Below are 19,725 nucleotides of genomic sequence, written 5' to 3'. Positions count from 1 at the left end.
AGAATCCCAGACATTTCAGAACCTGTTTGTAGAGCTCAAAGCTACAGGGTGAGCAGCTTTTACACAGATTAAGGCCACACAGAGACACAGGAAGGGCATCTGACCTTTTCAAAGAGCTATAGTGATTTGACTACATTTTCACACATTGAGGCTGCAAGAAATACTTTGTGTAATATTCAGGAAGTGGTTTCAGCCCCCCTCGATTTTGCTCTTTTGCCTTTCAAGCCTCATGTTAGTTTAAAGGAGCATTATGTAACTTTCCTGGTGGAGGGCCTGCCACCTGCTTGTCTCCATGGAGATGTTACGGCTTTGTGGATGTCTCACGATTTGGCATTAAAACTGTTTGGTGATTCGGTGTTGTATTGGTAGAAATGCCAAACAAAACACCTCAAAAACAAAAAATAATTGTGAGTGGAAGACGCCTCTCCACAGATATGAGCTGTAACTGGCTGGTCAGTTACATTTCGATTTAATAATGCAGCTGTTTTTGTTATGAATATTTCTTTTGGTCTGTGTTTGAGTTATGATTATCAAAAAACAAATATGGTCATTTAAAGTGTCTGTTAGTCATTATCAGGTGGGTGGAGTAGCCAAAAACTGTACTCGAGTAATATTATTCTGAAGTAAAAGTACAAAGTATTTGAGGTAACTACTACTCAAGTAAGAGTAACTTAAAGAGTAACTGTCTGGATGTAATATATTTCAAATTTTTATTAGAAGCGAGCAATAACCAACTATTTTTCAGTTAGTCATTCTCACCTTTTTCACCAAATCAAATCAAACTCGGAATCATATAAATAATATAAATTCAAATATTCATGGTCCTGTTCAATTATTTATATTAATTAGTAAGTTGATATAATTTGAACAACAAAACATGAAATAATACACAAAATTGGTTATTTTCAAACTGAAAAAATGACCCAAATTAAATCACATCTGAAGGAGCTGCAAGAAACAAATGTTCAAATCATTTCATATTGTTACATGAAGCTGATGTCACTTTAGACTGACTGTATTTTCTGGAGTACAAGTCGCACCAGCCAAAAAATCTATAATAAAGAAGAAAAAAACATATTTCACATATAAGTCACATCTGAGTATAAGTCGCACCCCCCTAAACTATGAAAAGTTCGTCTTATAATCCAGAAAATACAGTATTCACAGTGGGAAGATGAACCACAACTTTTACTCGAGTAAGAGTACTGTTACACTGTACAATATATTTTAGTTTATTCCATCAGAAATGTTCCATAGTGCAGCTTTAATGATAATATATCCGTTTCTGTTTTTTAGGAAAGCCTCAGTGGTCTTACCCGTCGTCCGACCCTCAGCTCAGTTACTCCTGGTACCAGAACGCCTCCGAAAGCGACCGCAAACCTCTGGCTCAGACCACCACCTTAAAAACTGGCTCCAAAGCCGACCCCGCCTCCTCCTCATCCGCCCTCGACCAATGGGACGCCATCGTCGGACTGCGCCCGCCCTCCCCCTCAGCCAATCAGGAGCCTCGACACACCACCCCGTCGCTGTGGGCCTCGACGGGCTACGAGAAACCGCCATCGCCGCCGCCGCCGCAAAACCACGACTTTACCTCAGACAGTTCGGAGTATTCGTCCACGCTGGTCAGAAATACGGTGTGTCGGACTTACAGGCGACCCGTTAAAAACAAGGACAGTAACGACTCTGTGTTTGAGACGCTTAAAAGTGAAAGTGAAAGTAAAACGATGGGGGGAGGAGGAGGGGCAGGAGGGAGGGGAAGGGACTACACCGTTCTGCATCCTTCCTCTATGTCGGCGTGCAACGTGACGATTCAGGAGCGGAGCACGGAAACGGCGCCCTCTACAGGCGGCGCGGGGGACACGGGGGAAGTGCCATGGAGGAAGAAGACGGAACATAACTCCAGGTGAGAGGACAATCGGGTGGAGAGACCCAAAGCATGATGGGTAATTACTGAGACTGATTTATGTCGAGATGCACACTGTTTCTTCAGCGAATTAAATGGAACCTGGAGTTGTGTTTTTTTGTTTCATTCGCACATGTTTAACTCACAAAACCTGTTTATTTTGGCTGAGTTCTTCTCTCAAACAGAAAACGCTCTGTTCCACCTTGTGATGTCATCATGTGGTAACGCAGGAAGTGCTCCACCGCGTTTTTAAACTCCACACACCTTCACTAGAATCATTTGGATCATTTCAGCCCTGGATTTTTGCACCTGCGCTAAACGAAAGGTAAAAGGTCGCTGTTTACTGCTTCATGACATCACAAGGTGGAACAGAGCATTTTGAGCTTTGGAGATGTTACAGACGAATAATAAAGGGTTAATCAAACATGTGAATGAAACAAAACACAACTCCAGGTCTGTTTTTAACGAAGAAACAACATTAGAACATGGATTAAACCTCACAAGAGTCAATTTTGTGCATGTCGACATTTATGAGTAGATTTACAGTAAATTTATATTGTTTTTTTCATTGGATTTATTCATGAAGAGCAAAACAACCTTTAATTGAAAGCTACTCATAGATTGTAGAACACATAAGCAGAGTCAAAACTGTTTTGTCTGTCTAAACGGTGACTTCTACAGACTTTAATTCCTTTTCATTTCTAAACTAACAAGCACTGAAGACAAAGGGCTGCTAGCGTGTGTGCCATGTTTAATTATAAAGGAACAACACGGCTGCTGCACAAACAGGTTCAGCTTACATTTTGTCATTTATTTTCAATTGATTGATATGTTTTTTTTTTCAAGTTTAAAATCCAGACTAACCAATGACTCAGAAGCTCTGCCCATATTTTCTTAACGTAGTCCAGATTTGAATTATTTTTCCCGAAATAAATACCGTAAATTTCGGATTATAAGCCGCTACTTTTTTTCCACGCTTTGAACCCTGCGGCCTATACAGCAGTGCGGCTTATATATGGAATTTTTACTGGATAACGGCCCCTGGGGGGCGCTCTCTAGCTGTAAACGTAAAAGTGAGACAGACGTGGGGAAAGATTCTGCTCTGAAGAATTCACTAGTTTTAATTTTGAACGATCATTTTGCGCATCATGAAATGGATATGATGCAGTTTTTAAGATAAAGAAGGAAATAGAGCAGGGGTCGGCAACCTGTAACACGCAAAGAGCCATTTGGACCCACTTTCCACGTAAAATAAAACACTGGGAGCCGCAAATACCTTTTGACATCTAAAATGAAGATAACACTGTGTATAATAATAATATAACGGAATAATGTAGGTTTTATTTTCACGGACCGGCCTTCTACACGTGGCAGATAAATGTGGCAAAAATAGTGCATTAAAAAATACAACTCACCAAACCGCTGCATCAGTGTGAGCTCTGCGCTGATTATGTGATTATGTCTACTCTGCTCCGCAGTTTCTTTAAAAAAACAACAACAAAAAAACTCTAAAAGCGTATCGTTTAATCCCAGGTGCTTATTCTCCATGTGCCAAAGCAGTTTTGAAGGTTTCATTGCCTTATTTGCTTTTCCCGTATGTTACGTAGAGTGGACTCTGCGCGTGAGAGTCACCTGCAGCGACAAACCCAGATTTTAAGTAGGCATTGTCTGTTAAATTTATCTTTCTTTTTCTTGGAGGTCGTAGTCTCCTCTTCTGGCTCCTCAGTTGTCCTTTTCCCCTTTGTTAAAAGCTCTCCAAAGACTTTTGTTTTGGCTCATTTTCACTCGCTTGTGGCTCTACTTTTGGGCGACGTGTCTGATGTGTTATACGTGATACGTCATCGCGGAGACAAGAGCAGATAATATACCTGCTACTACATCAAATAGATTTCTGTGGCGAATTCCAGCAGGATTTTCATGATACATCTACGGACGAGCTTATTAGTGCGTCATTAGGGACGGGCGAAAGTTGCTCCTGACCCCTGTGCGCACAGCGTCTGAAAATCAGGGCTTTTTACACAGGACTGTGAGCTGTGTCTGTGTCTGTGAGACGTGAGCGGTGTTTGTTTTGAACATTGTTCCGCGAGTGTGAAGCTTATTTTGAGCAACGAAAAATAAGAAAATATAATTTTATTTTAAGATCATAATAATCTTCCAATTTATACTACAACAAAAAAGAGCTAACACAAATAAAATACACTTCAGCCACGCAGAACCGCAGTATAAGGCTGAAAGAGGCGCATACGGCTCCGGAGCCGCAGGTTGCCGACTCCTGAAATAGAGCCACTGCACGTAAGCTCGACATCAATGAATCCAACTCGGTCAATGTAAAAAGACGACAAAAGTTTTCAGAGGAAATAAAAGCAGATTTTCCGTGTTGGTGCAGCTTTATTTTCTAAACCTGCAGATGTGTTCATCCCGTGTTGTTGTCGTGTTGGTGCCAATTTTCAGGCACAGTTTAAAAAAAAGCATGTCGGTGCACTGTCTTTCTGCGTAAATATCTCATGTTACAATATGAAAACCTGCGGCTTATATTCAGGTGCAGCTTATATATGTACAAAATTGATTTTCTCTTCAAATTTAGCTGGTGCGGCTTATATTCAGGTGCGCTCTGTAGTCCGAAATTTACGGTAATTAAAATTGACTATAAACTCACCACAGCCCTTTTTGTAACATGAACCTTTAAGAGAGCTGTTTAATCATGTTTTGTGTTGTTATTACTTCGCTCTAAACCAGGGATGTCAAACTCAATTTCACCGAGGGCCACATCAGCAAAATGTTTCATGTCAAATTTGCAAATATATAAAAAATATGTCTGTGTAACTGCAAAACGTCTGATAAACTGACATTTTAACATGACATAGATTTAAATTTACCTTGTTGCGGGCCACATAAAATGACATGGCGGGCCGCATTTGGCCCCCGGGCCTTGAGTTTGACACATGTGCTATAAAGTGTTCAAATGAAGCTTTGTGTGGATTCTTTAGGCAGCAGGTCAAAAACTAAATAGACCAATAGATAAACAGTAACAGTACCAATAAATAAAGGCTTTTCACTGCACATTATGGGAGCTATTGCACACTCTGATGTGAAAGATACTGATTACACTGTAAGTTTGTATTCATTTTTACTTTTATTTTATACTTTCTATACTAATTGCTCATACCAAAACATCAATTCCTGTAGTTTTTGTCTTTCTAGTGCTGTCGGCCTTTTGTCATTTAGTCAATTTAATCTGTTGATAGAGTTTTAGTCAATAAAAATTTGTATTAGTCGATTAATCCTTTTGTTTAGATTATTAGAATTTTTATGGGACAACAGCAGAAAGAAGTGAAGGAGTGAGCTGAGGATTTGGTATTTTTTATAAATATATCGGTAAAAAAGCAGATAAAACTCATGATTCACAAGTTGAATCTGTCTTTTTTCTGCATAAATAGTATGAACTCCCCCTGCAGGTGTCGTCTTTGGGTCAGATACACAGAGACAGGTATTAGTTTTGAGGACTTTTGCTCCGCCCCCTCTTTAGTCGACTAATCAATCAGCAGCACGTGTCTTTAGTCTAAAAAGAATTTCGTACGTAGACTATAGTCCTACTTTTCTCCACTCAGCCACAGCTTTTCTGATCCTGTCTTCCTCCTGAGTAACTCTCTCTCCTCTGGTCCAGGTTTGGAGCTCCTCAGTCCAAGCAGAAGCAGAGTAAGTCGGACTTGTTTGGGTTCGAGGACGACTCGGGTCAGAACCAGAACAGCTCCGCCCCCTCCGATAGCCCCGCCCTCTCAGGTGGACCGTCCAATTACAAAATCAAATACTTCGGCTTCGACGACATGAGCGACAGCGACGGAGAAGACGGGAGCACCAGAGAACGGAGGAAAGCCAAGCGCAAGATGAGACCAAACATGGAGGAAGAAGAGGAGACGCACGAGGAGGTACTAGTCCCGGTTTAGTCCCGGTTTAGTCCCGGTTTAGTCCCGGTTTAGTCCCGGTTTAGTCCCGGTTTAGTCCCGGTTTAGTTCCGGTTTAACCCAAATGTGTGTCTTACGCAGCCTTGTGAGGAGGTGGAGGACCCTTTCGACAGATTCGATCGTCTGGAGAGAATGGACAGATTTCAGATGAACGAGAAAAATGAGAGAGAGAGGAGTGAGTGGACGAGTCCGAAGCCAACGGAGAACAAGAAGAACTCAGAGCGACCAAACAGTAACCTACGAACAGGTACAAACATCCTCTGCTCCTCTGACCCTCTCCTCTGCTCCTCTGCTCCTCTTTTCTGCTCCTCTGACCCTCTCCTCTGCTCCTCTGACTCTCTCCTCTGCTCCTCTCCTCTCCATCCTCTGACCCTCTCCTTTGCTCCTCTTTTCTTCTCCTTTGACCCTCTCCTCTGCTCTTCTGCTCCTCTGACCCTCTCCTCCTCATCCTCTGCTCCTCTGACCCTCTCCTCTGCTCCTCTGACCCTCTCCTCCTCATCCTCTGCTCCTCTTTTCCTCTTCTCTGCTCCTCCGACCCTCTCCTCTGCTCCTCTGCTCCTCTTTTCCTCTCCTCTGCTCCTCTTTTCCTCTCCTCTGCTCCTCTTTTCCTCTCCTCTGCTCCTCTGACCCTCTCCTCTGCTCCTTTCTCTCTCAGATGTGCTGGACTTCTCAGAGGAGGGTCTGAGGGTTCTGGCTGGAGCTCCGCGTAGAGCCCCTGCTCAGAGTAAATCGACAGAGAAGAACCCGGAGTCTTTCAGGAGGATCTTCAGCGCTCACAAGAAGGTCAGACCTTTTCTTCCTTTTTCCACCACAGGAAAAAAAGCTTCACATTGTCTAAAGCAGAGGTTCTCAAACTGTGGTACATTTTTCAGCTCTGTCATTATTTAAATAGACAGAATATTAATTATGTAATAATTCTACATTATGGTCTAGGTTTGTTGTTGTGACTAACATCATCGTGACTAAACTGTTCGCACACAGTTTAATCATGATGTTCTTGTGTTTCAGATGACATCAAAACATTATATAGGTCAGTTATGTTTAATACAGGCAAAGGAAGGTAAAATTAATATTGTTCAAATGCAGATTTTTGTTGTAATGCAGGGAGTTCTTGGGTCTAGTCTTTAATAGACATGATCAGGCGCAACTTTTGTTATTTTTACCTTATGTTTGTAAATGTAATCAATATGTCTGTTGCCCTCATCTGGGAGTCTGACACCAACACATCCCAGAGAAAACAATTGATACTTTGCATTGTCATCATGCATGGGGTGTCCTACATGTATTTGTATGGTGGAACATTCAGCAGTTAGCACATTAGCAAACATGGCCAAAACATTTTTAAGATCGGCCTGAATACTCAAGAAAAAAATACAAAATGGGTTTACACATTTTCAGGACCCTGCGATCAATCCGAGCGTTCACGGTTCTGTTTAAGAGTTTGATTTGATGAAAACGGTGAGCGCGACTAACTGAAAAACAGTAAAAACAGTGTAATTTGATGTGTTTGAGACTTGTTTAACTGCACAAATTTGTTGTAGTTCCAGCTAAATCAGCTCTTTCTGTTCAGATTGTGTTACAGTAAAGCAGATTAAAGTCTAATAGAGCTTTGACACAGTAGTTGTCCTGCACAGTTTAGGCGTTTTTGTTCTACCTTTGTGTTCTGTATCTCTGTCCCAGGACAGTAGTTGAACATTTACTTTACAGCGAAGCTAAACCTACAAATTCACTGTCCCTGTTCAAATAAAACAGTAACTGACCTGTGTGTGCCAATCTATATGCAGTTTTATTCATTGTTTGCCTCTGTTTTATACTTTGAGGCTCTTATTCATACTTAGCAGCTGATGTCGTCAACATTCCCTGCGCTTGTGACGCTAACTGGAGGCTCTGCTCTGTCTGAACCTCTGTTACTCAAATTAGTCTTTAATATAAGCTTTGTCTTAACACAAGTGGCCAGAAAGAGGTGACTTGGAACTTCAACACGTGAGCCGATTTGTGCTGTTAAATGGCTCTCTCACGCATAAAATTAGTCACAAGCTAGCTAGCGTTAGCTAACAGTTTTTCAGTTAGTCGCTCGCACTTTTTTTGTTGAAAATAAAACTCTTAAACAGGATCATAAACGGTCGGACTGATCACAGGCTTCTGAAAATGTGCTGTTTAAATCCATTTTGTATTTTTTTTCTTCAGATGAACGATTTTCTTTTTTGTTTATCAGAAATTAAATCAAAATTATTCTTTTTTTTTTTCTGGCCCGTGTCGGTTGAGTGCCCCTCGCACACTTGCATTTTCAAACCTAATCTTTTCAGCATTTGCCAAAACTCCAGGAAGTGCCCAAAGTGAAAACATGCCAAACAGCCCCACACCTCACGCTGCCCCCTGTTGGTTGGCTTAGACGTGCCCCTGTTTTTACCCCCCGTGTCTTCTCCGTTTGAACCTCTCGCTGCTGGATCGTCAGGTGGGACCAGATTTGGCACAGGTCTCGTTTATTTTTGCTCATCTCCGTAATCCCTCTTTTGTCTCAGAATGTTCCCAAGTGAGACACGCTTTAGTTTTAGAGCCACAAGAAGCACGTCGGGTTAAAAATCAGGCCAAGATCAGATGAGATCAAATGAGGCTTTGGTCCTGGTTTGGTCCTGGTTTGGTCCTGGTTTAGACTGCGTTCACACTTGTACTTGTTTCATCTTGGTTTAAGCCCAGTTTAATTGTGATGTAGAGTTTGTTCGGTTTTAGTCATGTCCTGGTTTTAGTCCTGTCCTGGTTTTAGTCATGTCCTGGTTTTAGTCATGTCCTGGTTTTAGTCATGTCCTGGTTTTAGTCATGTCCTGGTTTTAGTCATGTCCTGGTTTTAGTCCTGTCCTGGTTTTAGTCCTGTCCTGGTTTTAGTCCTGGTTTTAGTCCTGGTTTTAGTCCTGGTTTTAGTCATGGTTTTAGTCATGTCCCGGTTTTAATCCCGGTTTTAGTCATGTCCCGGCTTTAGTCCCGGTTTTAGTCATGTCCCGGTTTTAGTCATGTCCCGGTTTTAGTCATGTCCCGGTTTTAGTCCCGGTTTTAGTCATGTCCCGGCTTTAGTCCCGGTTTTAGTCATGTCCCGGCTTTAGTCCCGGTTTTAGTCATGTCCCGGCTTTAGTCCCGGTTTTAGTCATGTCCCGGCTTTAGTCCCGGTTTTAGTCATGTCCCGGCTTTAGTCCCGGTTTTAGTCATGTCCCGGCTTTAGTCCCGGTTTTAGTCATGTCCCGGCTTTAGTCCCGGTTTTAGTCATGTCCCGGCTTTAGTCCCGGTTTTAGTCATGTCCCGGCTTTAGTCCCGGCTTGGCTTTAGTCCCGGTTTGGCTTTAGTCCCGGTTTTAGTCCTGTTCTGTTTTTTTAAGCCCTGTTTTTTTTAGTCCTGGTCTTAGTCCTGGTTTACCTTGAATCAGTCCTTGATTTGCTGTGGTCCTGATTTGATTCCAGTTTACTATTTCTTGTTGCTGATTTAGTCCTGACTTGGTCTTACATTTTGGGCCTGGTTCCGTCCTGGTTTAGTCTGGTTTATTTCTTTTCAGATTCCTTGTAACGCAGTCATTTATATCTCTGCCTTAAAGTCTTAACATAATGTTTAATATAAATTCCACTTAAATGTTTTATCCTCATCTGTCCTCATAAACGTGCTCTTTTTTGGCAGTGACCGTGCAGTGTGTGGGCTGGGACCAGCAGGGGGCAGCACTGTTGGCTCAGACTCAGACCTGTGGCGTGTGGCGTCAGGGTTTAATCACGAGAAACAAAAGAAGACGACTGGGGTTTGGCAGAAAAGACGATAGAGCTCAGAGAAGAGGAATGGTCAGACAAAAGAGCAATAATCTATAACACGGCAAGGAGTCCTCTGAGTACTAAAATCAAAATTAAACTCCTTTACCTGATGTTTTTCCCATGTATTTGAGCAAAATGTGACTTGCCCCAGTACAGATTATTTTATAAGCAGCTCCTGAGGTCGAAATAAGTCAGCAGTGTACTGTCTGAATCTAATTATAAAGTGTTTTATTGTCAGAGAATCAGGAAGTGCAGGTTCCTCATGCTAGTTGTTGTTGTCGTTGTTAGCTTTACAGTCACAACAAAACTCTGTTCTGGCCTCTGAAAGTTGAGAAAAGTGCTTATAAACTCATCGTGGTGAATAATTTAGATGCTCAGATTGCATAAGGTAAACAAGGAATAACTTTGGAAACTGCAAACTGTTTGAAATGTAAAAAAGTACTTCTGCTTTTCATGTTTTAGACCAGAGGCGTCAAACTCAATTTCACCGAGGGCCACATCAGCAAAATGGTTCGTCTCAAATTTGCAAAGATATAAAAAATATGTCTGTCTAATTGCATAACTCCTGATAAACTGACATTTTAAGACAGTCATACATTTAAATTTACCTTGTCGCGGGCCACATAAAAATGACATGGCGGGCTGCATTTGGCCCCCGGGCCTTGAGTTTGACACATGTGTTTTAGACAATAGAAATAAGGTCTTTAATTTGAATTTAAATATTATTCAAACCGGACTAAATCTAGCTGAAAGATTTGGGGAAAATAGGTGATTTTTCTGACAGTTAGCGATTGCGATTAGTTTTGTGATTTATGTTTTAATTATTGGATTCTGTTTAAGTTCACATTTTAAACATGTTCAGAAGAATTGACAAAAAGACTGAATTGAAACAAATGCAAGAATCACATTTCAGGACATGTTTGTACAGATATAAACTACAGGGTCAGCGGTTTTTATGATGAACAAGACCCCATGGAGAGACGGGGAGGGCATCTGACGCACGGGGAGGGCTTCTAAAACTTGTCACACCTTGTACTTGTACCACCTAAGAAAAAATGGTCTCCTGAGTACCATCAGATCTGAACCAGGTCTATAATAGGACCCAGTTAAGAAAAATGGACCTCTGCCACAACAGTTCTAACCAAACAGACGTCTGTGTGTCCCTCAGTCGTCCAGGTCTGATCTAGAGTAAAAGCCAAAAGCTGCTTCAGTTCTGGTCTGATTACTGCTGGACACTTCCTTACATCTGTCTGCAGGGAGGAGCTAACTACACTGAAACTGTAAACCAACATTGTTTGCAGTTTGTGTTTGTAGGGTTGGCCCATTGAGCTACACTAAGGTTAAACACACACACACAAAAAAAACATGAGACACAATAACATTAAAAACTGAACATGATAAATGTCAACTCTTTACACTGAGTTAAAAGCCAAGCTAAAAAAAATGAGTTTTAAGAAGAGATTTAAAAACAGGAAGTGAGTCGGCCAGTCTAACATTCAGCAGCCACTGAAAAAGCCTGATCACCCCTAAGTTTCCTTTTTGGCTTAGGGACCACAAGGAGAACCTGACCTGCAGACCTGAGAGAGCGGGAGGGCGTGTACCAGCAGCTCAGACAGATACAGAGGGGCCAGGCCATGCAGACAATTAAAAACAAACAGAAGAATCTTAAAATCAATGCGAAACTGAACAGGTAGCCAAAGTGTGCACTGTGCCTGAGACGTTCATCAGCTCTTCATGGAGGCTTTCTCCCCTATTGACATCCTGGCTGGCTCTATTGTTTTCTTTGTTTGTTTTTTTGTTTGCTTTTCTAAACAAGCAGCTTAAAACTTTATTTCAAAATGCAGATTGTAATTGAAATGGTTGGTCCTGTTTTTATTGCTCTGTTGTGTGCAGTTGCTAAGCTGCCAGTGATTTTAACCGACTATAGCACTTTCAGATTTACTTTTCAAATGTAAAATGTAATATAAGGTTGTCAGAGTAACGGAAATCAGATACGAAAACTAATATATAAACTAGATATTCACTCAACCAAGTACTGTATCATTACTTCAAGTTTTATCAGAGCTATTTTAAGACCACATGGTATAAACAAACACTATTACGTTGTGTTGAAAATTATAATTTTGTCTAAAAAGAGCTTTTAAAATGATCATTTGGGTATCATAATCTGTATCGAGTATCAAGTCTATTAATAAGTATAAAAATGGGGTTTGAAATTTTAGTATCATGACAAAACTAGCCAACATGACCTAAAGTCGGACTAAACTGTGGATAAAATAGACTGAATTTTTAAAATAAGCAAAGACATGTCTGTACAAAAGCAGCTCACGTACCACAGTTTAAGAAACACCGGTCTAACGTGTGTGTTTGTGTGTGTTTATATTTCATGTGTGACATCTGTGTGTTCCAGTCTCCCACTAAAGCCGTGTACAACGCGCGACACTGGGCCGTGGACAGTGAAGAGGCTCCTCCCCCCGCCTTCCTCTGCAAACCTCCGTCTGCTCCGGTCAGTCCTGCCCTTTAAATGTCCTATATTATGCAAAATGGACTCTTGTGAACTTTAAGATATGTTTTAATGCTGTTACTTCCTCAAAAAACATACAGAGAACCTTTTATTATTAGTCTGTCGACATCTTCAGGACAGAAATTCCAGAGATGTTAATTATTGAAATGATTTTATTGAAGGAAACAACAGTATAACATGGAACATTACATAATAAGGGCACTTCTTGTTCTGTAGTTTAACTCTCAAACATTTACAGTTAATTCTTCAGCACTCGCTCAACCTGCTTTTCTACTTGTCTCTTTGCTCTGACTGGAATGTTCCGCAGTATGGCATTAGTCATGTAGTCACCAGTACTTTTTCAGTTACAGGTGTTTTGATTGCTAATACAATACTTTAGACGAATTGCGTTATTACTGTGGGCGGTCCTGGTTTGGCCTATTGGTGTCACATGTTTGTCTCCGTTTCCAAAGTTTTTAATGCCAAACTTTGGAAAATTCCAGTCTTAAGACATAAAATCTCCATGAAGACGAGCAGGTGGTGCATCCTTTACCACAGGGGTGTCAAACTCATTTTCACCGAGGGCCACATCAGCAAAATGCACCACCTGCACCATCAAGGGCCAGATGTAACTGTGCGGCAGGATAAATGTCACTAAATGTAACGAAATGTCATGTAAAATAAATGTAATTACTTTTTAATTTGTTAAATAATGGTTTCTGTGAGTGTGATGGTAAAGAAGGAGCTGAGCCGGAAGGCGAAGCTCTCGATTTACCGGTCAATCTACGTTCCTACCCTCACCTATGGTCATGAGCTCTGGGTAATGACCGAAAGGACAAGATCGCGGATACAAGCGGCTGAAATGGGCTTCCTCCGCAGAGTGGCCGGGCGCACCCTTAGGGATAGGGTGAGGAGCTCGGTCACACGGGAGGAGCTCGGAGTAGAGCCGCTGCTCCTACACGTTGAGAGGAACCAGCTGAGGTGGCTCGGGCATCTGCTCAGGATGCCTCCTGGACGCCTCCCTAGGGAGGTGTTCTGGGCATGTCCCACCGGAAGGAGGCCCCGGGGAAGACCCAGGACACGCTGGAGGGACTATGTCTCTCGGCTGGCCTGGGAACGCCTTGGGGTCCCACCGGAGGAGCTGGAGGACGTGTCCGGGGTGAGGGAAGTCTGGGAGTCCCTGCTTAGACTGCTGCCCCCGCGACTCGGCCCCGGATAAGCAGAAGAAAATGGATGGATGGATGGTTTCTGTGATAAACTGAGATTTTTGTGTATCTGGTCGGGACACACCTCCTCACAGACCTTCAGCTCTGCTTCAAATTCTGCCTTTTACAGCCTTTTAATTATTTGACAGTTAGTTGTTTTTCTTGCAGACTAACTTTTTCATACTTAGCTCTGTGTTTGATGTCAAAATGTTGATGTAGATTGTACCGACCCCGCCTCATAACACAAAAAACATACAGGTTTTTCTCCTCAAAGCACAAACTTGCATTCACCTTCACCTTTCTTCCCCCAAACTTCCTTCCACGCCAACAATTTTCCTCTTCATGAACATTTTGTGATGATCATTTGCAAATATTTCTCAGTTCCACTTGCTGGGAAAATCTCATTAGTTTATTGTCAGTGCACACATTAAAGCAGTGTAGACTTATTTTAAAATGACAGTCATGCATTTTAATTTACCTTCTCGCGGGCCACATAAAATGACGTGGTGGGCCGCATTTGGCCCCCGGGCCTTGAGTTTGACACATATGCTTTACCTGAAAAGTTAGTGTTTTTAAAAAAAAAAATTTATTAGGGATGAGCCAAGATCTTGTGCCTCAAGATTTCGCAAAAAAAAAAAGGGTTAAGTGCTAATGAGTTACACATTTTACAATACAATAAGAGCAAAAATATGAAATAAAATAAATAAAAATGGTGAGGCCAAAACTGTGAATTGAACTGCATTTATGGAGCTCAACAGCGACAGCCTGCTCCAGTTTCAGAAGTACATTTTCCATGAATTTTTCCACGTAGACTTTTCCAAAAACTCAAATATTAAGAGTTCAAAAGCATCACGGAGGTTCACCATCTACGTGCAAACTAATATCCATAACGCAGTCCAAAAAGCACATTTAAAACGCAAGATTCGGCCAAATATTTTAATAACTTTGCGGTTTATAAAGTTTCAGAAACATATTTTAAATTAAAGTCGAGGTCTTGTGGTGATTAGTTCCACCGAGCTGATCAGCCCTGAACTTTCAAATTTTAATAACTTTTTTTCTGGAAGTTTATAGGAAAAAATGAAGGACAAATTTACTTCCAGAACCAGAGGGAGGGCGGGTCACTGTTGAGCTCCATTCATTATAAATTATGTCAAAATCTCCTCTTCTTCTCGTGGAGTCAATCTAGTGTCTCATCTCCCTCTCTAACTTTTAATAAATACATTAACACAGTCTCTTTCTCTCCTCTCCAGAGCTCGGCACCCAGGGCGAGCAGCAGTGAACCCGCAGAGCCTCCGCCTAAAGACGACGGCGTGTTTAAAGCTCCGCCCCCTCCTCCTAAAGTCTCCAAATGTGTCAAAGTGTCTTCAGACCCCTGTCAGGACACGGTGACGGCTCTGCGCTGCCACAAGGAGCACAAGGAGGTACGACATCACCACTCATACCATAAATATAAACTCCTCCAGGCTGTAGTTTTTAAGTAGTTTTCAATACAATTTTAATCACAAACTGTATCAAATATGTAAATAATGTAGTAATAATCTAACATAACTTTATCAGAGTGTATATATCTCACTACTACTTGTACTTTGTTACCTTCCACCAATCGTTGGCGGTAACCGGCAGTTAAAGTACTGTACTTAAGTAGAATTTTTAGGTATTTGTACAGGTCTGAAAAGTAAAAAGTACTTTTGATATGATTTGAGGGGTTATTTTTATCATGTTTGTGGAAAAATACTGACTAAAGTTTTTGAGTTGACGCTTCGGCTTTGAGCGAACACAAATAAATACACAAAAAAGAAAAATGATTATTTGTATTGTTAATGTTGACCAAAATATATATCATTTTTAATCAAGATAACTACATTTAACACTTAACAACACTTGTGTGAAATACTTTTACTTTTTACTTTTGAAGTACCTTTTTAAACAGATACTTACTGTATTTTCCAGAGTATAAGTCGCACTAAACAGCCAAACTAATCAAACAAAGTGCGACTTATAGTCCAGAAAACACAGTAAATAGTTTTACTTTGAGTAACTTTTTACCTCTGTATCAGTATTTTTACTCGTAACAAAATTGAGTACTTCATCCACGTCTGCCCCTCAACGTTAGCTTATCCTCGCCGAGCTTCTCACCTGAATCGCCCTCGTACACTTTCTGCCACAGTTATAACCATAGATCCGCATGTATGACCTCGTTAGCTTTAAATGAACGCAGTCTCTTTAAACGTGAGACGTGTCGTTGCTTAAAAAAAGAGGAAATTGTCCAGTATTTTCAATGAGCTGATGGACCCGGAAGTCACACTTTTCTATTGTCCCTCATGAGTCTGTTCAAAGAGACAAATCTGATGCTCTGAGGACAAACTGGGACAGAGCTGTGTGAATAATATAAAAAAAAAATAATAAAAAAAATAAATGTAATGTGTGTTTGCCTGTTGCAGCTGTACACGGTGGTGCAGCACGTGAAGCACTTCAACGACGTGGTGGAGTTTGGAGAAAACCAGGAATTCACCGACGACTTTGAATATCTGGCAACTGGACTGAAGACAGGACAGCCCCTCAACACACGCTGCCTCAGGTAAAACCGGGACTGGGCCGGTGTGGACTGGGCCGGTGTGGACTGGGCCGGTGTGGACTGGGCCGGTGTGGACTGGGCTGTCGGAACTTTACACTATTAACTTTTCAGAGCTTCTAGCCAGGTCATAGTTGTTTCCTCTCACCGTGTTGATGTTTAACCACTTATTTTCATAACACCATTTTGCTGATCACCACCGGTACACGCCCATATTCACATTTTTTAAACGGTGATACACATAGGATTCAATAGTGTCATGTACTCATTTTGGTACAGATTAAAAAAATATAAAAAATCCACAGTTTTCTAACGTGGAACTCAGTGGACTTGTTTCTTTTATCAAGTTGTTATAGATGAATATTGCAAATTTAAAAATGAATAAACATAATGATCCACAAGTGTCATAGATGAACTTAAAGCAGACATACTGTGCTTGTGTCTGCTACAGTTATAAAGGGACTGTACACTGTTTTTTTCATGTAATAAAATGGACGAGATACAAAATTACTCATTAATTCAGAAGCCCCACATGATGAGCTTGGTCTCAGTCGCAGGTCGTGGGTCTTGCAACAGGACAATGACCCAAAACCCACAGCTGAAAACACCAAAGAATGTCTAAGAGGAAAACATTGGACTATTCTAAAGTGGCCTTCTATGAGCCCTGACCTAAATCCTATTGAACATCTTTGGAAGGAGCTGAAACATGTCGTCTGGAAAAGGCACAATTCAAACCTTAGACGACTGGAGCAGTTTGCTCATGAGGAGTGGACAAAACACCTGCTGAGAGGTGCAGAAGTCACATTGACAGTTACAGGAATCGTTTGATCGCAGTGACTGCCTCAAAAGGTGCAACAAAATATTAAATTAAGGTGCCATCAATTTTGTCCAGGCCTGTTTCATGAGTTGTTGTTTTTTTAAATCTGTTGAAGCCTGGTTGAAAAGCAATGTCTGACTGAAGTTATTTCTTTGACCATTGTGAGTTTTTCTTTCATTAACCAATGGGTACCAACAATTTTGTCCACGTGTGTATGTTGTTTAAGCAGCTCTTGAGGTCAGAATAAGTCCACTGTGTCCTGTCTGCATCTGAATATAAAGCTACAAGGCAGATGGTGTCGGCTATTGCTCTGTTTCATGTTGGTTATTGTTGGCTTTGCTGTGATGGCAAAACTCTGCTCTGGTCTCTCAAAGCCGTTAATGGTGAATAATCAGGATGTTCTGAATGCGTAAAGTGAGTGAGGAGTAACTTTGGACCACTACAAACCGTTCAAAATGTAGTACTTCTGTTTTTCATGTATTTAGATGGTAAAAATCAGGTTCATAAATGATTCGTAACAGTTCATAATTGTTCTCGTTCCAGTGTGATCAGCCTGGCCACGCGCTGTGCCATGCCCAGCTTCAGGATGCACCTCAGAGCCAGAGGAAAAGTCGCCCAGGTCTTCAAGACGCTCAACGACGCCCCCCAGCACCAGGTCAGGAACTACACCCTTAAAAACACTACTACAACAACTGTTTTGATGAAGTTGTGGCATAACACGTGTGATTAAGGGATGATTAGGGATGTAACTATACAACAAAGGATCATGGTCTATGAAGTTTGTTTTAGCTCATGCTGCACCGTAACAATGAATTTAACCAGAGAGACTTATAATTCGATATATTGTGATGTCCAACGATATTGTGAGACTTTCGACGAAACGATATTTCAGTTATTAACCTGTTTACTGTATCACATGTGGTTGTTCTCAATTTGCTGAAAATATAGGTCCGGTGAATTTTAAGAGGAACATTTTACTGTGATCTAGTTTAATTATTCAGATTTTAGAGCTAAATGTGTTTTTGTTGTGTCTCCGCAGTTTTATGCATGTGACAATACTGAAATACTGATTGATTCCCCGCAGAACCTGTCCCTATGCACGGCCGCTCTCATGTACATCCTGAGCAGAGACAGACTGAACATGGATCTGGACCGGTCGTGTTTGGACCTGATGATCCGGCTCCTAGAACTGGACCAGGAACAGGGGGCGGCGCCGGGCTCGGCTCAGCTCAGCGCCCGAGAGATCGCCAAAATCAAAGAGAAGATCCGAAAGCTGTGCGACACGGTGCACAACAAGCACCTCGACCTGCAGAACATCACGGTAAGAAACGCAGGGTGGTCTGAGCGATGTGTGGAGCCATGTGATGATCTGGTTCTTCTATTTTATCCAGCACTATGGTCGAAAGTTAAGGTTGGGAAAGAGTCTTAAGTGTTATTTAAAGAGGAAGTATTGTGTTAAAAACAACTTATTGGAGCTTTTTACCATGTTATAACATTGTTTCCTCATCAAAAACATGCCTTAAGAGGTTTTAGGTGTCATCCATGCATGTTTGAATCATCTAGTGATCTCTCCTGAGCCCTATTCAAACCCTCCTTATGCTTAGCTGTACGATTCTGTACGAGGCTCCGCCCACAAGCCTACATCACCCACACGACAACCCTCCATAAATATACAAAACTGTGCACTACGACTTCACAAACCTGATACGATGTGCAGTAGTTTTATTAGCGGGATGCAGCTGATTGTGTTGTGATAGAGCTCTGAAGGGGGAGTGACTTAGTGCAGAGAGCAAAGGGACGAGGAGTAAAACGGAAATTATAAACGTGTTAATACATCGTTATGGGTGAAAATAGCATTTTCAAAACAATAAAAGGAAACTGTAATCTGTAATTTCCTCCTAATGATTTATTCAAAGATACTAACTGCAGGAATCGTGATAAATTTGAAGTCGTGGTCTTGGCTCTTGTCGAAGTCTCCCAAAAGTCGAAGTGTTATATTTGTGACATATCTCCCTCCTCTAATGACGAGCTCTGATTTAAACGATTAATTCCTCCATTAATCCACATGTTTCCTTATCAGTGACTGTGTTTTGTCCCTGTTGTGTTCCCGTAGACTGGACACTTGGCCATGGAGACGCTCCTGTCTCTGACGTCCAAACGAGCCGGAGACTGGTTCAAAGAGGAGCTGCGTCTGCTGGGAGGGCTGGACCACATCGTCGATAAAGGTCAGAATAATAGAGGTTAATACGTGTAACATGCAAGTGTTTGTTTGTACTGTATTTGTTATCGAGTCCTGATCGGTAAAATAAAGATTATCTCAGGAAGGGGTTATTTTAAAGGAAAGATACATTCATTCACAGACCTTTAAACAGTCAAAAAGATGATTCTGGATGCAGCTGATCCACTAGCGGCACATCTGGTTGGGTTTAATCAGAGAAGTACTCAATTTCCTTAAGTGAAAATACTGATACCAGAGCAGGAAAATACTCAAGAAAACTAAAAATATTAAAGTACCTGTTTAAAAATGTACTTAAAGAGGAAAAAGTTAATTTATTTTACGCAGATTTTGAGATCATACACAGGTTCAAATATAGTGATTTTGATAAAGATTTGTGCTGAATTTTCAACAGAAACAATTAATTTGATAATTTTTGCCTAGCTGGTTTTATTTTTTATATTTTTGGTTTGCTCAAACTATGAATGTGCCCCTCGGCCTGGAGTAGAAAGTACAGATACTGCTCTCAAATATAGTGAAGTCGAAGTGTAGTAAAAGTCGAAGTTAAATCTGTCGATGGGACAAAAAGTTGTAGGGGTGAAGACATTTTGCTGCTCATTCAAGCCGCTTTTTCAGTTCTTTGGAATGGCTTTTACTATCCACAATGTTCTTAAGTAAATTACAGATACAGTACTTTACTACTTTTGCTTTGTTATCTTCCTCCAGTGGGTTTAATGCCCCTCAACTAAACCTTAACCTTCAC

General features: G+C 41.3%; 1 protein-coding gene across 1 annotated transcript in view; it reads left to right on the top strand.

Annotated features, from left to right (window-relative positions):
- The window catches only part of LOC117387220 (wings apart-like protein homolog), a 33,755-nt gene that overhangs the window by 5,120 nt on the left and 8,910 nt on the right, over positions 1-19,725 (top strand). The window contains exons 3-12 of the mRNA XM_033984668.2: positions 1,297-1,903; positions 5,568-5,829; positions 5,947-6,112; positions 6,521-6,648; positions 12,061-12,156; positions 14,609-14,779; positions 15,800-15,936; positions 17,291-17,402; positions 17,832-18,068; positions 18,861-18,972. Of these exons, the coding sequence (XP_033840559.1) occupies positions 1,297-1,903; positions 5,568-5,829; positions 5,947-6,112; positions 6,521-6,648; positions 12,061-12,156; positions 14,609-14,779; positions 15,800-15,936; positions 17,291-17,402; positions 17,832-18,068; positions 18,861-18,972 (2,028 nt within the window). The remainder of the gene's footprint in view (positions 1-1,296; positions 1,904-5,567; positions 5,830-5,946; positions 6,113-6,520; positions 6,649-12,060; positions 12,157-14,608; positions 14,780-15,799; positions 15,937-17,290; positions 17,403-17,831; positions 18,069-18,860; positions 18,973-19,725) is intronic.

Source organism: Periophthalmus magnuspinnatus, chromosome 19, assembly GCF_009829125.3.
Source record: "Periophthalmus magnuspinnatus isolate fPerMag1 chromosome 19, fPerMag1.2.pri, whole genome shotgun sequence".
In the NCBI taxonomy this organism is placed as follows: Eukaryota; Metazoa; Chordata; class Actinopteri; order Gobiiformes; family Gobiidae; genus Periophthalmus; species Periophthalmus magnuspinnatus.
Note: the sequence above shows the minus strand (reverse complement) of the source record. Positions and strands in the feature narration are given on the sequence as shown.